The following is a 19,939-nucleotide window of genomic DNA, read 5'->3' on the forward strand; positions in this document are numbered from 1 at the left end:
AAATCTAGATATACTACATCAACCGGCTTACCTTTGTTCACATATTTGTTCATGCCTTCAAATAAATGAAGTAAATTGGTGAGGTAAGACTCTGTCCCATTAAAGCATGTTTCTCTACATGTTCTGTAATTTTATTCTTCATAGTATAGTAGTTTCCACTATTTTGCCCGCTACTGAAGCCTGGCTTACCAGTCTGTAATTTCCTGGAACACCCCTGGAACCCTTTTTTTAAAAATCAGCATTACATTGGCCACCCTCCAATCTTCAGGTACTATGGAAGATTTTAACAGATTACTAACAGCAGATCAGCAATTTCATGTTTGAGTTCTTTCAGTACCCTTGGGTGTATACCATCTGGTCCAGGTGATTTATCATTCTTGTTGATTTGGCTCAGTGCATCTTCTAGGTTCACTTAGATTTCTTTCAGTTCCTCCATATCATCACCCTTTGAAAACCAAAGTTATTTCATTTCTCTTACATCTTCTTCTGTGAAGACCAAAGCAAAGAATTCATTCAATTTCTCCGCTATGGCCTTGTCCTCCCTAAGTGCCCCTTTTATTCCTTCATAATCTAACAGTCCCACCGATTCCCTCACAGGCTTTCTGCTTCTGATGTACTTGAAAGCAAAGATACTTACCTGTAACACGTATTCTCTGAGGACGGGAGGCCTTATATTCTCACGAGTGGGTAACACAGTGCCATGTTGCCCAGTCCAGAGCTTATAACAAGCTTTACAGAGCTTCATGGAGTGCAAGACTCACTCCACCATGCATGCGCGGGTGCCTTTCTACCTGCCGCAGAGGCGTGGCTACCACAGTTAAATACTACAGTATACAAAAGAAAAACAGGGGACAACTTCTAGTGGAGATGGGAGGTTTGTGAGAATATAAGGCCTGCTGTCCTTGGAGAATACCTGCTAAAGGTAAATATATTTGCTTTCGCCGAGGACAAGCAGGCCATTAATTCTCACAAATGGGGTATCCCTAGCATCCAAGGTTACCGAAAACAACAAACATTTGTCAATTGGGCCTCACAACGGCAAGGACATAACTCAGATTAACCTGAAACTATACACAAACTGAGTGAGAGTGCAGCCTGGAACAAAATAAAACGGGCCTAGGGGAGGTGCAGTTGGATTCTAGACCCTAAACAGATTCTGCAACACTGTCTGCCCGAACCAACTGTTGTGTTAGGTATCCTGCTCAAGGGGACTGTGTGGACTAAAGAGCATGTCGCAGCCTTGCAAATTTTTTCAATGGAGGCTGACAAGCTCGAAAGGAGCTTTCATCAGCTAGGTTAGAATGACATTAAGGTCCCTTGACACAGGCAAAGCAGAGGCATAGCCAGGTTTTGATCTCAGGGGGAGCAGACTTATAAAATAGGCACCAGTTGGTGTCGGCTAGACTGCAGTGTTTGTGTTGTTGCTCAAGGGCTGTGGTGGGCAATGATTAATACAGGCTGTCTCTGTTGCGTCCTGCCTACAAGGAAATAGTAAGTTACATCAGGAGGCAGGACGCAGAAGAGGTCCTTGGACTGGCCAGAGCAGGCAACCTGTCTTCTTAAGGTCAAATAAAAATATTCAAATCGAGACCATCACCTCAGGAATAGCACACCCAGTCCTTCCACTGCTAGACACCTTGTTTAAATCAAGATGGGCTTTGTTTGTGTGGTGACTCTACAGGATGTGAAAACACTACTCTTGAGCATTTTTATTTTGGGTGACAAGGGCCACCAAAGGTGGCCCTTGCCCCAGAGCCTACTTTCAAATAGGGCTAGACATTTTGTGAAATAACACAAACCCCTGCAAAAAGACACCCAAAACTATACTGAAAAACTTACCACACCATAACAGCCCTAACTTACCTATGAAAAGACTATAAATATTACAGTGGGACTTAGAGAAGTGTTTCCATAGGTGGTCCTGGAGTACCCTCTTGCCATTGAGGCTTTCAGGCTATCCACAATGAATCTGCATGAAAAAGATTTGCATGGAATGGAGGCAGTATGCAAATCAATGTCATGCATATTTATTGTGGATAGCCTGAAAACCTGACTGACTGACAAGGGGGTACTCCAGGGCTGCCCTAGAACACAAAACTTACCACACCATAACAGCCCTAACCCACCTATCAGACGACAGTGCTATATCTAGTACACTGGGCTCTGGAGCACCAATATACCTACTCTTGGGAAACTGGAACAAGCTGCACCGTTAATTCCTACTAGCAGAATCCTTCACCTCAGTCACACATGCAGAACATGGACAGACCCTCATCTATATAACATAAGAGTAGCCATACTGGGTCAGACCAATGGTCCGTCTAGCCCAGTATCCTGTTTCCAATGTGGCCAACCCAGGTCACAAGCACCTGGCAGAAACCCAAATTGTGACAACATTCCATGCCACCAATCTAATGCAGAATAGGGAGCCACAAAAACAAAACAACAGCAAAAATTGAAATAGAGACCCCTCCCGGCCCAAGGAAGCCAGACTCTAAAACAGTACAATACTGGAAAAGGGAGGAAAAAAAAAAAAAAAAAAAAAGACAGACATGCATTTTCTCCTGTACTTTGCAAAATAAAAATTTAAAAAAATGTACATTTTACAAAGCAGGTACATCTCAGTCCTTACAAAGTATTAAATAAAAATAAGTTTTTTCTACTTTTGTTGTCTGGAAATTTGGCTGATCCCAGTCTTTTTTCCATGTTCCATGAGTCATCCTTACAAATTCTTTTCCAGGTTGGCCTTTCCATTTCTTCGCTTGCCTCTTGTCTTCTTCCTTTCCTTCTCTACATCTGTCTCCAAGTGCATCATCCTTTTTTCCTCTGCACCACTATTTGTCCTGTCCAACATCTCCCTTCTGGGTGTCCCTATCCTACCCCCAAGTTCAGCATCTGCCCTGTGTCCCCATCTCCCCCCTTTTTCAGCACAAGTCTATCTGGTCTCCTCATCTCCCCCTTTCTAGCATCTGTGTACCCACCTCTTCCTTTTTCTAACATTGTCCTGTGTCCCCATTTTCCCAGCATTACCCATTACCATCTTCCCCCTTTTCCAGAATTACCTTTGTCCCCATCTCACCCCTTTTTCACCATTGTCCCTATAGCCCCCTTCCAGTGGTGCCCCTATCTCCTCCTCCCATTTCCAGTAGTGCGCCTGTGTCCCTATCCCCCTCCTTTTCAGTACAGCCCCTATGTCCCCGTTTCTTCTTTTTCTAGCATCGCCTCTGTGTTCCAGTGTCTCTACCCTCTTCCCTGTCCAGTATTGACTCTGTGTCCTTCTCCCTCCTTGTCCAGCATTTACTATATCCTTCTCTCGCCCCAAGTTTTTTCTACTTTTGTTGTCTGGAAATTTGGCTGGTCCTAGTCTTTTTTTCATGTTCCATGAGTCATCCTTACAAATTCTTTTCCAGGTTGGCCTTTCCATTTCTTCGCTTGCCTCTTGTCTTCTTCCTTTCCTTCTCTACATCTGTCTCCAAGTGCATCATCCTTTTTTCCCTATCTCCTCCTCCCATTTCCAGTAGTGCGCCTGTGTCCCTATCCCCCTCCTTTTCAGTACAGCCCCTATGTCCCCATTTCTTCTTTTTCTAGCATCGCCTCTGTGTTCCAGTGTCTCTACCCTCTTCCCTGTCCAGTATTGACTCTGTCTCCTTCTCCCTCCTTGTCCAGCATTTACTATATCCTTCTCTCTCCCCATGTTAACCTTCTTCCCCGTCTCTTTCAGCGCTCCCCATCCTCCTTGGGGCCACATATCGCCCTGGCCTGCTCCCAGCTCCAAGGAGGTTTTAATAGACAGGAGACCAAGTGATGTCAAAATGTTAAAACCAATTAGGCCAGTCTCAGTTTTCCCCTTCCCCGCATTCTGAAAAGAAAGCAAGCAAACCTATGAGTTGTTGCATCCACATTGTCACTCTATTATTGGTAGCATTTGTATTTAATCTCATATTTTCAAACATGTCAATTTGTGCAGTATACGGATGTACACAGAAGTATAATAACTTTTCATAGGAAGAGTAGTAATTTGTTATAAATCGTAATCAGTGTGTCATCATTTGGAGGGGCTGGTTATAGGGACACTCTAGCATGTGTTATATGTAAGCCACACTGAATCCGACTTTGCTTGGGCTAATGTGCGATATAAATGTAAAAAAAAAAAAATCCTTTATCCTGCAGGATAGTATGGCACAAGGAAAGCATGCTTCATCCAGTGAAGACTAACTCAAAATAACTTGTTCCTTAGCTGGGCCCTCGTATTAGCATATTAAAAATGCAACCATACCATACCTCTGTGGCTATGTTCCACTAATGCTAAACAATTAACTGGATTTCTTGAAAGGATTCCCACTTCAGGCACAGGTAGCTCCTTGTGACTCTGGGCAAGTCACTTAACCCTCCATTGCCCCAGGTACAAATAAGTACCTGTATACAATATGTAAGCCACATTGAGCCTGCCATGAGTGGGAAAGCGCGGGGTACAAATGTAACAAAAATAAATTATATAAACGTAGGATGCATGACTAGGGACACAAACATATACTTATTTATACAATATCACAATTCCTCATGTACTGCCACAAACAACTTTTTTAAGGTGGATAGTGTTCCTTTTATTATGGACCAGATAGAGATAAGAGTTTTCAGTTTGGGCACAGTATAAGTCATCATAAGAACAAAATATAAGAAAACAAATGGACTGCATTAGGGGCTTATTGCCCACTTATGTTTAAACAAAAGAGATCTGCATGAAACAAAATATTTAATTTTATTTTGACTTATAAAATCACATGCCCCTGAAACATGTTCAAAAAACATATAGGGAAAAATGGCTACCACTTGTCTCTTATTTTGATACGGTACAGAGATAAGTACTAAATTTGATGTATTTTATGGCATATGCATGCTTTATACTTTGATTTATATCCTCCAGCCCCCTCCCCTTTTCCTCTCTTGTTTTCACTTAATTTGATTCTAGATATAGATTGCTACTTCTTAAATGTGAGCTCCAGTGTTGCCATACTTTGTAAAATATTGCTTGTTATGTTGTGAGCTCTTGCTTATGTTTGTACTAGCCGTTGAGCCTGTACAAACGGGCTAGTATGGGGTTTTGGCAAGGCCCCCTCCCCTTGCCGCTGCCCCTCCCCCCCCCCCCCCCCCCCCCCCCGAGGTCACCGCTACCCCTTCACCCAGCCCGGGCCCTCTCTTCAGTATTGAGCTTACATCGGCAAAACGCAGGCAGCACGCAGATCAGCTGAGCTCCCATCGGCCTTCCTTCTCTGCCTGTGTCCCACCCTCGTGTGACGTAATGTCGGCAAGGGCGGGACAAAGGCAGGGAAGAAAGAGCGACGGGAGCTCAGCTGTTCTGCGTGCTGCATTTCGCCGATGTAAGTTCAATCCCGAAGAGAGTGCTCGAGCCAGGTGGAGAGGGGGCAGCGATGACGTCAGCGGCTTCGCGCAGTTTCCCTCTCTGTCCTGCCCCCGTCATCACATATTGATGCGGGGGCGGGACAGAGAGGGAAGTTTCTACTGCGCATTTGCAAGTGAGTACGGTCACTCGCCATTTATATGTTTGATTGAAAACCAATAAAAGAAATATTTCAGAGAAAAAAAAAAAAAAATTGCTAAATATTAAAACAAACAAACCAGAATAATCCATTTGTGTATCTAAAAGGTAAACTTCTACAACACAGATGAAGATGCGATTCCATGTGCCCCAATGAAAGGAGAGTTTAGTTCTACTTCCATTTAATTTCAGTATATTCTATCATCTGAAACAGCTTTAGCATTTTTATAGATGGACCAACAATGAAGGACGACAACGTGTATGCAGCAGATTGTAAGTTTGCTTGCTTTTAACGTCAACAACGGCTGTGCGAGGGGGAGGGGGGAAGATTACCAAAATTGGCTTCACCCTCTCTTCTGCCCATCTCTCCCGTCCTGTCCGCGTGGTCACTTTTTACATCCCTGAAGCCTTCTCCGTCTCCCTCCTGGAGCAGCACTAGCGATTCGATTCACAGTCAGCCTTCTGCCAGCGTCGGGGCCTCTCTCTCCTCAGGCGCATCCCGCCTACTCTATTGCAACTTCCTGTTTTCCGCAGGAGGTGAGACGTGCCTGAGGAGAGAGAGGCCCCGACGCTAGCAGAAGGCTGACTGTGAATCGCTGGTGCTGCGCAGGAGGGAGACAGAGAAGGCTTCAGGGAAGTAAAAAAAAGTGACCACGTGGACGGGACGGGAGAGATGGGCAGAAGAGGACTCGGGAGGGAGGGAGCAGAAAAAAATATTTATTGCCACGAGGCGCACAGGCGCCATTTTTTCAAAACAGCTGTTTAGGGGAGTGACCGCTCCCCCTGTGCCCCACCTAGCTACGCCACTGGATGCTGCAGCTACTGCTAGGGATTTGGTAAAGACCCTGATGTGAGGCCAAAAGGCACTGATTGCACTGCGTACAGCGCTTAAAGCCACTAGGTACTTTAGTGGACATGGACGGAAAAACTTCCACAGCTAAATCAAAAGATGCAATGGTGCCTGAAAAAGGAGGCAAGGCTCCAGAAAAAAGTCAATGGAAAAACCCGACCGAAGAATAGGCCTAAATGCGGCCTAAGTCACAAAAAATTTAAAAAAGGGGAAAAAGGAACTAATAATGTATGGGAAGAGAAGGGGACCAAAGCCCAAAACAGGAATAAATAATTGCAGAAAAAAGCCAAAAAAATGAAGCTCTTCCAGACAGGAATGAAGAGAAAAGCACAAAAGTGACCTCTCCTCACCACGGTAGAAAATCAACTGCAGTAGCCACGCCTTTGCGGTGGGTGGGAAAGCACCAGCACATGTGTGGTGGAGTGTGTCTTGTGCTCCACAAAGCTAGTTATAAGCTCTGGACCGGGAACACGGAGTCACATTACCCACTTTCAAGAATGAATGTCCTGCTTGTCCTTGGAGAAAAAGTGTTACCATGAGTTTTTCTCCATGGCAAGTTTTACTTCATATTCTGTTTTAGCCTTTTTTTTTTTTTTTTTTTATCTAGGTTGACAGTGCTTATGTGTTGCTTCTTTTCTTCGTTCAGATCTTTTTTCCATTCTTCAAAGGATGCTATTTTGGCTCTAACAGCCTCTTTCAGTTCACATTTTAACCTCATTGGCTGTAGTTTGCTCTTCTTTCCACATTTGTGATCCTTTTAGCTTCATTTTGTCATATAGTCACCCTTTTGAAAAATAAATGCTGCTACAGTAGATTTCCTTTGTGACCACTCCAGATATCTACTCAAATTTGATCATGTTATGATCACCGTTTCCCAGCGGATCCAACACCATTACCTCTCATACCATGCCACTAAGGAGTAGATCTAAAATAGCTCCCCCTCATGTAGGTGCTTGGACCAGTTGCTCCATCTTACCTCCCCTAGCATTCCCCGATGTAACATTTATCTTAATTTCTTCATCTGTCTGTTCGTTCTGTCCTGGCGGATGGTGGTATAGGCCTACCAGTATACTCCTTCCCTTCACACATGGAATTTCTATCCACAAAGAATCCATGCTGCTATCTGTTTCATGTTGAATGCTTGACTCCATTCCCTCTAACATATAGCTCAACCCCCACCCCCAAATTTGATCCACTCTTATCATTGGCATGCTCTATAATTTTAACTGTGCTAACACAGTGTCCCATTGATTGTCCTACTTCCACCAGGCTCTGAGATGCCTATTACATCTTCCTCTTCATTTAATAACATAGTAAATGATGGCAGATAAAAGACCTGTATGGTCCATTCAGTCTGCCCAACAAGATAAACTCATTTCACATGGTATGTGATGTATACCAGAGTTTGATTTGTCCTTGCCTTTCTCAGGGCACAGACTGTAGACGTCTGCCCAGTACTGTTCTTGTACTAAGTTCTGAAGCTAACATCGAAGCCCTTTAAAATTTACACGCCAACTCATCACTATCTATTCAGTCACGATCAGGGCGTAGACCGTAGAAGTCTGCCCAGCTCCTGTTTCCCCAATTACTGGCATCACCACCCAATCTCTGCTAAGAGTTTAATGCTAAATACTCAAACTCTCCCAACTTATTTTTAAGCTGCTAGCATGTGTATATAGACACTTAAAAAAACAAGTTTTCCTTGCATCTTACAAGCTGCTTAAAAGTTGATGGGGATAATTTCCATCCTTTACTGTGTTCTCCCATGAAATACTCCCCTGGCTTTCTTTCACCATTATTGAAACCTCTCTTGTCAGGATTCCCTAAAGATCCTGTTTCAATAGCATCCTTCAAGGACACTCCATACACACTGAACCATGCATTCCTGGGCAACTGTTGCTCTCTCCTTTTAAAATGTTAGCACCAGCAGCCTTGTTCCATCCCGATTAAGGTGGAGTCCATCCTTTCAGAATATTGCCCAGTTCCTAATAAATCTAAATCCCTCATCCCTGCATCATTGTTTCAACCACACATTGAGATTTTCAGAGCTCTGCCTGACTCTTGGGTCCTGCGAGTGGAAAGGAAAGCCATTTCTGAAAATGCTATCCTGGAGAATCTGGATTTCAGCTTTCTACCTAAGAGCCTAAATTCTAAGTTGCATAGTTGAAAAAGGGGTGTGAAAAGGCGGGTCATGGGCATTTCTAAAATCTATGCACATTTTTAATGGAATACATTTGGTTCGTGCCTAATTTAGTCATCGGCATTTACAGCAAGTTTTACACTGTCCACAACTAAATTTAGTCACACAGACAGGTACTTGATGTATTCTATAAATTGCATCTTTTCCATCCCTATACCATCCCAGAAACAGAAAGCAGTGTAAGTTCAGAGCATCCCAATGATAAAGTGCTAAAAACTAAAGATTAAAAAAAAAAAAAAAAAGCTGAGCCTGTTCAATTTTGCAGCCATTTATTACAGAGGATAACAAAGCAGTTTCAGGGCACTGGTAACTACGAGGCAACACCATATTTTGCTACCATCTCCTTTGATTTAGCAATGTAGGCTTTCATGGCGTCATCTTTTGACATACCTATGCAAAAATAGAAAACTGGATTTAGCCTGATCCCTCCTGCTCACTAATGCACAAAGCGAGTCATGTTTAAAGCATATCCAGTACCTTTTTTTTTGTTCCATGCATCCCACTTGGCTTTAGCAACTGCATCTGATGCTCCAGGGTCAGCTGCATTTCATAAAAGACAAATTACCACTCATTAGTTTTGCAGTTTATTAACTATGCTTAGTAATATTATAAAAAAACAAAACAATAAAACACTCATGAGGATAATTTTATATAGATTATGTATGTGGACAAACAGATGCTTAGGGATCTATGCATGTAAAACTAGGCAAATATATTTCACACAGGGCAGTGTAAAAGGTAGCAACGGCCTTGGACGCTATGCATATTTTACAAGAAGCTTGGTACTCAGAGCCTTTTATAGAGGCTCTTCGAGTACCAAGCTTCTTGTAAAATATGCATAGCATCCAAGGCTGTTGCTACCTTTTACGCTGCCCTGTGTGAAATATTACTGTACCCTTCTCCTTCACCCAGAGGATTCCAATAGATTCTAGCTTCTCTTTCCTCCCAACAATAACCTCATCAGTGCAATGGAGTTAAAAAAAAAAAAAAAAAGCTAAGCTCCTACATTTCTACACATTGTCCTACTGGGAAAACAGAACAAGCAGGACTGCTACAGATCCTTACACAGAAAAGATCACTCACTAAGAGAATACTGCATCTCAGGCACCCATGCAAAACACAGACAGCAACTCACCAAATACAGAACAAGGAATCACAAACTAGAAATAGAAATATGCAGTGGTAATCTACTGACCTAGTAGCCAGCCAGCTCCACTTTGAAAGATAATGAAGAATGCTAGTACTTACCCTATTTTTGGCATATGTCACCCAAAGAAATCAGGTCAAATCTGAAATTGTATTTGTTTCCAGCACTTAATTTATCACTTCTATAGCGCTACAAGGCATACGCAGCGCTGTACACCAGGTAAATAGACAGAACAACCAAGAGGTGAGGGAATTAAAGAGGTGAGGTACAGGGCAAGAGAGTAGTGGTTAAGAGTCAAAAGCAGTGTCAAAAGGTGGGCTTTTAGCCTGGACTTGAAAACGGCCAAAGACTGAGCTAGACGTACAGGCTCGGGAAGTCTATTCCAGGCGTGAGGTGCAGCGAGATAAAAGGAATGGAGTCTGGAATTAGCAGTAGAGAAGGGGACAGATAAGAGAGATTTATCTACAGAGCGGAGTGCCTGAGGGGGGACATTGGGAGAGACAAGATCTGTGAAAATATTCAAGGAGTGGCAATTTGATACAGGTTTGGAAGGTTACCCATTTTGGACTTTGATTTTATTGAGTGTTACAATTATACTCAGTTGAGCGCCAATGCCCTATGGCAGTGTCTCCACTGTTATGAGTACATACTCAAATATAAACCGAGATAACATTTTCCTGCTGTTAGTCTGGTCGTGAGCCCTTGGACCTAGGTCGAGGCCTAGTATAGCTTTTAGGCCAAGGCCTAGGATAGACCGAACAGGTACTATACACGACCCCAACTACCAATCCCTGCACACACACGCAACCAATCTTGCACTTCCAGAAAGGGGAAGATAGGCCATGAGGCCTGCCTGTATGCCCTATCAGGAACCGATTCAGTCAGAAGTCAAGCAAATGGGCCTCACGGCCTACCTGGAACCGAGTCATACTTAGGGAGGGGAGAAAAACTAAGCGAGGTGTTCCTCCCCCCCCGGGAACCGGAGGACCAGCAACACCCTCTGTGCTGGTAATCAAGAAGAGGTAGCATACACAAAACAAGTGAGGGACTGCGATAAGATACTGTAGGCAGAGACCCTCAGCAAAACAGGGAAGGAAAAAGTCAGCAAAAGGGAGAGTGGAGCCTGACACACACACTAGCACAGAAAGGGACAGTGCTCAGTAATACAGTACAATAAAGGAAGTACTGGAACAGTCACCAAGGGAAGACTGCAATAAACATAACTGCCAGAGGCAGAGAAGCTCTGCAGACAAGGGGTTAAACGCAGCTCAGTGCACAAACAGAAACCAGAGGCAGGGAACACTGCAGACAATGGGTAAGCAGAGAAGCTCTGCAGACAAAGGGTTAAGCCCAGCTCAGTACACAAACAGAAACCAGAGGCAGAGAATACTGCAGACAAAGAAAAACAACCCCACAGAGAGAAACAAAGGGCAGGACCCGACAGGCAAAAACAACATAGCACGAAGGGAACTCTTCAGAAAGGGAAGCAAACAAACAACCTGGAACAGAACGAGAAGTAACTCACCACACAGCAAGATCCGCAGGTGAAGGGAGAGAGGTAATTAGACACATGCAAACAGAGCAATAGAAAACTGCAGCCAGGAGAGGAGTAACAACTCCACATGAGCACAGAGCTAACAGTTCAAACAGAGCAAAGGAAGGCTTCAGAAGATTTGGAGTAAACGCCAAAGCAGGGGTTGACAGGAGAGGTGAGCTTAAGTAGACAGACTGACATCAGCTCAGCCCCTGATGGACCAATCAGGAGCGGTTCCAAGCATTCCCCTGCCTGACTAGAATTTTAACAGAATCATAACACTCGCCGGGTCTGAGCTACCATTCTACTAGGAGTCTTGACCTTAACAGAAACTACCTAAGATTCTTTAGTACCGAAAAAGACATAAGATTATTGAATACAGGATGCAAGGTCACATCTTTGGCAACAGCCCATCAACTGCTATGGCCACCTATGGACTCAAAACATACAAGGAGAAGAAAAGGATTAAAGTCCTTGCCCACTAAAGAAGAAGCCATTCTGAAAAGAATACAGGTAATGTTAGCCAAGGTTATTTGAGGCTCCACAAAACATGCTAAAAGAACTTGGATTTGTGATTGGACGAGCTTCTAATTCAATACAGCCTTGAACTAAGTTGGGACATAGAAAGAGATGTCACTACTTTCTAAGTCTTAACCCGAGAAACCATATACTTGCTGAAGTGACCCCAGTCACCTTACAAGGAGATCTATTAAAGAGAACTTTTATTAAAAACGATTGGAACACTATTGGTGTTTTAAAAAATGGGACACATGGAAAGATTACCTACAAGTCCTTGAACTAAACATTCCACGTACCTGTACCTCATCATATTTCATGACATATAAATTCTGACTGCCTGTTACACAGATTTTTCAGACCACTGCCTGCCAGAATCTCCTACTTCAAAATTTTGCTGAAACCAACAGGCCACTTGAGACCCAGGAAGCAGGAAGGTCTGAGAAGACAGAAGAGAGAATTCAGCTGGTGAAGGAAAAGCTGACAAAGCTAGGAGAGAGCATTGAGCAATGGAGGAAGGGCTGGAGAAGCCAGGAGAAAGCATTGGACGGTGGAGGGCTGGAAGAAAAGTTGTAGCAGTGGCAGGGTCTGTGGTGGAGCTAGGAATGGGGCAGGGGTGGAGATTAGGAACCCCCAAACAAAAATGCATTCCGCTGCCCCTCCTTTGTAGGCAGAAGAAAGATTTAATATAAGGCGTTCACAAAATTGCTTGCTATTGCTAGGTGATTTCAATTTGCTGGATATTGATTGGGGCAACCCAGCTGCAGTGTCATCTAAAAGTAGGGAGAACTGTTCTCGCAAGTGGTAATGCAACCAAAATGATAGAGGGGATAGAACCGCTCCCATATGTGAAAAGGGACGGCTGAGGGGGGATATGATTAAGGTTCTTGAGTGCCATGGAGCAGGTCTGTCTGTTATTGAGATGGACATAGGGAAGCCACTGCTTACCCTGGGGTTTGTAGCATGGAATGTTGCTATTAATTAGGTTTCTGCCAGGTACTTATGACCTGGATTGGCCACTGCTGGAGGCAGGATACTGGCCTAGATGGACCATTGGTCTGATCCAGTATAGCTATTCTTATGAATGGCTGGTGTTTCTGATGTAGTGGGTGTTCATGAGGGATCCAGCCATCTTTTGTTTCGATAATATGGTCAGGGCCGGCCAAATCTTAACATTTGTGCCGCTCTGAGAGATCACCGCCATTGGTTTTCACCAATAATGGAAACTAATGGCGGCCATCTCAAACCCGGCCAAATCCAAGCCCTTTTGGTCGTGGGAGGAGTCAGCATTTGTAGTGCACTGGTCCCCCTCACATGCCAGGACACCAACCGGGCACCCTAGGGGACACTGCAGTGGACTTCACAAATTGCTCCCAGGTGCATAGCTCCCTTACCTTGGGTGCTGATCCCCCAAAACTGCAAACACTACCATAGCCCTTAAAGGGTAACGGGGGGGGGCACCTACATGTGGGTACAGTGGGCTCCCATTTACCACCACAAGTGTAAGAGGTGGGGGGGGGGGGGGGATGAGACTGGGTCCGCCTGCCTGAAGTGCACTGCAGTACCCACTAAAAACTGCTCCAGGGACCTGCATAGTGCTGTGATGGAGCTGGATATGACATTTGAGACTGGCAAAAAAAATGGTTTAATTTTTTTTGGGGTGGGAGGGGGTTGGTGGCCACTGGGGGAGTAAAGGGAGGTCATCCCCGATTCCCTCCGGTGGTAATCTGGTCATTTAGGGCACATTTTGTGGCTTGGTCGTGAACAAAAAGGGACCAAGTAAAGTCGGCCAAATGCTCGTCAGGGCCGGCTTTTTTTTTTTTTTTTTTTTTCCCCATTATCGGCTGAGGCTGGCTATCTCTTAACCACGCCCCCATCCCACCTTCGGTACACTGTCGACATGCTCCCTTGAACTTTGGTCGGCCCTGCGACGGAAAGCAGTTGAAGCCGGCCAGAATCAGCTTTCGATTATACTGATTTGGCCGGCCATCTCCTTCGAAAATAAGTAGGATAGTAACATAGTAGATGAAGGCAGAAAGACCTGTACGGTCCCACCCAGTCTGCCCAACAAGATAAATTCATATGTGCTACTTTGTGTGTATACCTTACCTTGATTCGTATCTACCATTTTCAGGGCACAGACCGTAGAAGTCTGCCCAGTGCCAGCCCTGCCTCCCAATCTCGGCTAAGCTTCCAAGGATCCATTCCTTCATGTTTATCCCACGCATGTGAATTCCGTTACTGTTTTCAACTCTACCACCTCCCGTGGGAGGGCATCCCAAGTATCCACCACTCTCTAGGTGAAAAAATACTTCCTGACATTTTTCTTGAGTCTGCCCCCCCCCCCCCCCCTTCAATCTCATTTCATGTCCTCTAGTTCTACCGCCTTCCCATCTACGGAAAAGGTTTGTTTGCGGATTAATACCTTTCAAATATTTGAAAGTCTGTATCATATCACCCCTGTTTCTCCTTTCCTCCAGGGTATACATGTTCAGGTCAGCAAGTCTCTCCTCGTACGTCTTGTAACACAAATCCCATACCATTCTCGTACTTGATTATACCATACTTGATTATGTATTGCCCCATACTTCCCCCTGAGGCAGTAAACAGTGACCACTACTGGAAGTGGATTACTGTGTTTAACAGATATGTTTTTTCAAAAATGGGGTACACAAGAATAAGGAAATTATGGAGGCAGTGGGGACAAGAATACAATCAGAATTCAAGAAAGCAGGTTCTTTAAGGTTGTTTTGGAAAAGGCAGAAACCCTGGGTAGCAACATTCCATACTACCAATCCCACAACAAGCAGTAGCTTCACCCCCCCCCCCCCCCCCCATGTCTGTCTCCATAGACTTTTCCTCCAGGAACTTGTCCAAACCTTTAACCCCATATATGTTAACCACTGTTACTACATCCTCCAGCAAAGTATTTGTTTAGCTAAAAACTGCAGCGTGTAGTAAGTGAACCACGTGGCCATTTCAGGAGTGAAGCATTTACTGCCACCTTGAGGTGTAAGGGCTCCCAAACTAACCTGGCGGTAACAAGACAGCAAATAGTGCTGCCCAATTACCGCTGGGTAAGTGCTGGTGCTACAAAAATAGAAAATATTTTTTTTTAGCATCAAAAATGGTGCATGCTGGGGGTAGGAACTACCACCGGACCAGGCTCCTGCAGTAGCCCGGCGGTAGTTCTGGATTGGCGCATGGCAAGCCTGTTGCTTGCATGCCCAACCTTTTAGTAAAAAGGGCCCTTGATGTCCTAAGCTTAGAACAATGAAGATCTTTCTTCAAGGCATGACTAGGCTAGAAATTGCTGGAAATTCCATGGTAGGAAAACAAGGGAGGTCACTGTGCATCTGGTACCCTCTCTTTGGTTTCACATACACCCACCTGCTTCAGACACCCCCACTTACTACTACTACTAATCATTTCTATAGCGCTACTAGACATAAACATGAGGAGACAGTCCCTGCTCGACAGAGCTTACAATCTAATTTGGACAGAAACAGGACAAACAGATAAGGGAATGTTAAAGTAAGGATGATAAAATAAGGGTTCTGAACAAGTGAACAAGGGTTAGGAGTTAAAAGCAGCATCAGAAAAGGTGGGCTTTTAGCTAGATTTGAAGACGGTCAGAGATGGAGCTTGACGTACCGGCTCAGGAAGTCTATTCCAGGCATATGGTGCAGCAAGATAAAAGGAACGGAGTCTGGCGTTAGCAATAGAGGAGAAGGGTGCAGATAAGAGAGATTTACCCCGGGGAGGAATGTAGGGAGAGATGAGAGTGGAGAGGTACTGAGGAACTGCAGACTGAATGCACTTATAGGTCAATAAGAGGAGTTTGAACTGTATGTGGAAACGGATAGGAAGCCAGTGAAGTGACTTGAGGAGAGGGCTAATATGAGCATAATGACCCTGGCGGAATATTAGTCGTGCAGCAGAATTTTGAACAGATTGAAGAGGAGAGAGATGGCTAAGTGGGAGACCTGTGAGAAGCAAGTTGCAATAGTCTAAGCGAGAGGTTTAGATAAGAGTGTGGATGAGGGTTCTGGTAGTGTGCTCAGAAAAGAAAGGGCGAATTTTGGTGATATTATAGAGAAAGAAACGACAGGTTTTAGCAGTCTGTTGAATATGTGCAGAGAAGGACAGGGAGGAGTTGAAGATGACCCCAAGGTTACGAGCTGATGAGACAGGAAGGATGAGAGTGTTATCCACAGATAGAGAATGGGGGAGGAGGAGAGTTTGGCTTAGGGCAGGGGTAGGCAACTCCAGTCCTCAAGAGCCGCAGGCAGGTCAGGTTTTCAGGATATCCACAATGAATATGCAGGAGATAGATCTGCATACCATGGAGCAGGGGCGTAGCTACGGGTGGGCCTGGATGGGCCCAGGCCCATCCAATTTAGCCTCAGGCCTGCCCGCCCACCCAGAGTCCGAGTCCATCCCCGTCCGTCCGTATCTTCGAATCCTCGGCCGCAGCGATGAACTGGCGGGTGGGGCATCAGTGCGCCACTCTCCAGTAGTAAAAGCAGCAAGCCGGCAGGTTAGAGTCCGTCCTTCGCTTCCCCGCCCTCTCTGCGTCCCGCCCACCTGAAAGGTAATGTCATCACAGGAAGGCGGGACGCAGAGAGGGCGGGGAAGCGAAGGACGGAGGTGAACCTGCCAGCTTGCTGCTTTTACTACTGGAGAGTAGCACCCCGCCTGCCAGTTCGCCGTTGCAACCTCAGAAGTGGAGTGCAAGTGAGCCAGCCTATGAAGTCCACTGTAAGGAAGCCATTTGGTAAATTTCTGTTTCCACTCCCCCGTGCAGCCGTCACGTCGCCATTCATTCAAAACACAGCAAGCAAACCTGTGAGCTGCTGCATCCACATTGCCGTTCTTTGCCAAGAGATGAGAGATGCTGCGAAGGGGAGAGAGGGGGGGGGGGGGTAGAAAGAAACAGGATGGGTGGGAGAAATTCTGGCCACACTGGATCACAGGAGAGGGAAGTAACAGGAATATCCTGGGAGGGGGTGAAGGGTGGAGGGAGAGAGACACTGGGAAAGGTGGAACCATGTGGGAGAGGCCAAGGGGGTGGCAAGGAAATAAAAACATGAGGATGGTGATTACAGGGGAAAGAAATATGGTAATGGGGAATAGATTGAAGATGGAAGGGAATGGATGGCTGGGGAATAGGAGAACTAGTGTGTGAAAAGGAAATGGAAATCTGACAGGTATCTGAAAAGTAAAACAAAGGAATGGGGTTAGGATAAAATTTGGGTGGACAGAGAAAAGAAAAGAAAAAAAAACAGAGGAAAGAGCTAAAATGGAAAGGTCAATATGTCAGAGGCAAGTGAAGTGAGGGAATGGAACAAGAGAGGAGAAAGAGACAAATGGACAGCAGCTGCTTGAAGGAGAAATAGCAGAAAGATTGGAAAGTTCAAGAGAAACTGGATCAACATGATGGAAAAAGAAAATGACCAGACAACAAAGGTAGAAAAGGCATTTTATTTTGAATCTTAACTGAAATATGATAGCTTGAGAAATGCGCATAGCGGATGTCACTTTCCTCATGAGCTAAAGTGTTTCTGTTCCTATTTTGAGTTGGGAGGTGCTGGGCAGAGAGAAAATTTTGTGCCCACCCACTTCGGGCTCAGGCCCACCCAAAATTGGCTGTCTGGCTACATCACTGCCATGGAGGCAGTGCTTGCAAATCTATCTCCTGCATATTCATTGTGGATATCCTGAAAACCTGACCTGCGGCTCTCGAGGACCGGAGTTGCCTACCCCTGGTTTAGGGGGAAAGATAAGAAGCTCAGTCTTGGTCATGTTTAGTTTCAGATGGCGCTCTACCACCGGCCCCACCACACCCCTAGTGTGCCTCCAATATGCACAAGCTCCTATACCTCCACTTCAAACATTTTACCTACAGTAGACACTCCTACATTCGCCTACTGTCCAAGATACCACACAACCCTGATTCCCTACCTGCCCTAAACATCATGCACTACCTTTCTACACATACCTACTTCAGATATGGCTCAATTTCCACAAATACATCTGTCTAACTCAGGGAAGCCCATACACACCAAGGGCATGTTTCCAACTCACTAAGACTTAAGGGGTAAATTCAACAAATAGTGTCAGCAGGGGTGGCCCAAGGCAATCTGCCGCCTGAGGCAGAGATGAGATGCCACACTCACCCAGTCTGGTATCTCCCCCCTTCCCTCCTCAACCCTCTTCCCCACATTTACCTTATTTTTTTCTTTTCCAAAAGGTGACAGCAACAGAGATTCCCTGGAGAGAACTGTCTGTTACTCCCGCCTCAGTTGGTCTAACCTTAGTCACAAGCACTCTTAGTGGTGCCCCTTAAATGAACAGCCAATTCTTAAATTAAATTGTGCATGCAACTGACTTATTCTATAAACTGGGCACCCACCCTGCCAAATCCTCAACATTAGGACACACCTTTATTGACGTCACCAACCAATGACTGCTTGTAAAGTGAATACAGTTCTGACATTTCATCATCAGTTGGTTTTGCTTTTAACTTCCTTACATTATCCGCCGCCTTCTGGAAGTCAGCCTGGTGAGAAGCAATGGGTTTTAAATGTAAAATGTGGAGAGGATAACATTTGAAAGCTTATCACAGACATATTAGTTCGAAAAAAACTTTAGCATTTTTGTTTTATCTGATTAACCCTTGGTTAAAAGAGTGCTACAGGTGTCAGAAATACAAAAATCAGGTGCCTAATACTCTCAGCCCCCTCCTCACAATTCAAGCTTAAAAATAAAAGTCACCCTTGTTTCCTATCTTGGGGGGGGGGGGGGGGAGGGAGCAATATCAGTCACCGGATCTTATTAAGCGGAACCATCAAGGCTGTCTTTGTGCAATAGCTCCCCTTCATTGGTTACATGTGCCCCTTAAACGACAATCAACTTATCTGGTAAGGAACTGCTCTCTGTCCACGTTCATTCACAGTACTTACCTGCAAAGACATGTCTGCAGCTCTAACAATGATCGCCCCTCCAGCAGTCACCAAGCAACTCCTGCACTACACAGAGCTACCACGCACGCTCCTGCTTATAAATAGGACCACCTAGGGGTGGGTACCTGTCAAACCACTGTGACGCGATTGCTGTTTGTGACGTCTTAAGGCTGACGTCAGCCTGCACTGTGCTCCTCCACAACCAGCAGCGTGGTAACCTGTTGTAGGACGCATTAAAGCGGTTAAGGTGTTCCTTATTAGCTCTGTTTCTATATAGTATTACGTTCGACTTTGAACATTGCCCTATCTCTTTTTCATAATCTACATTTCTTGGGATTACTTTTGGCTATACTAGTAGTTTAAGGTATGCAACACTAATTTGCTATCTGATGAGAGAGGATAAATGAGTGTGGTGGAACTAGTATAATAAGTGTTTAAAAGGGAATCCCAATCATTTCACTTCTGCTCACGGAATTATGGAAATGATAAGTAGGAGTAGTAATAATGTACTGCACTTTCTTTTACCCCCCAAACGTCCTATTACTAGCTAAACCTCATTCTTAATAGATGTGTAAGGTGGGTTCCTTCAAAATAAATGTTTAAAAACTCAAGCCTCCTGCAACATGCTTGTGTTTACTATAACAGAGTAATTATCTAAGCAAAAGCCTATGAACTAATTTGGCTTTTAATAACTTTCTAAAATGTCATTCAAACCTCCCCCTAAGTAAATGTTCAGGCAAGGAGTTCTAATCCCAAGTCGATAAACAGCAATGGAAAAAGCAGACGCTTTAGTCAGTGGTAGAAAGCTTAGCTCTGGCAAGGAAGGTACTACAGGGAAACCAGTTATCAGAGGAACCTAAACGTACCGGAAAACAGGGAGATAGCAAAGCCTTCAAATATTGAGGAGTGCTTCAAACGTACACGTTTTAAACTTCGCTCTTTGCACAACAGGAAACCTGTGTAACAGCTCCAAGACAGGTGTGATGTGACTGTGAGACGCTCACTCAGCTCCCCAACACTACAGTAACTTGGACGGCTATGTTCTCAACCAGTTGAAGAGCTCCAATCAAACTAGCTGGATAGACTGCATTGTAACAGGGCTGGTGGAAGAGTATTGGGTGCCCCAGGCAAACCGTTAGCCTTATGCCTCCCCTCAATTAATTTTCAGGT

General features: G+C 44.8%; 1 protein-coding gene across 1 annotated transcript; it reads right to left on the minus strand.

The window, feature by feature from the left end:
• Positions 1-8,857: 8,857 nt before the first annotated feature.
• On the minus strand, positions 8,858-18,865 carry ACBD7 (acyl-CoA binding domain containing 7). Its single transcript, XM_030189938.1, has 4 exons — positions 18,770-18,865; positions 18,249-18,366; positions 9,085-9,147; positions 8,858-8,997 (listed from the first exon to the last, which is right to left on the minus strand). Exons 1-4 carry the CDS (start codon positions 18,779-18,781, stop codon positions 8,918-8,920), a joined length of 273 nt encoding a protein of 90 aa, XP_030045798.1. The 5' UTR covers positions 18,782-18,865; the 3' UTR covers positions 8,858-8,917.
• Positions 18,866-19,939: the final 1,074 nt, after the last annotated feature.

Source organism: Microcaecilia unicolor, chromosome 1, assembly GCF_901765095.1.
Source record: "Microcaecilia unicolor chromosome 1, aMicUni1.1, whole genome shotgun sequence".
NCBI lineage: Eukaryota > Metazoa > Chordata > Amphibia > Gymnophiona > Siphonopidae > Microcaecilia > Microcaecilia unicolor.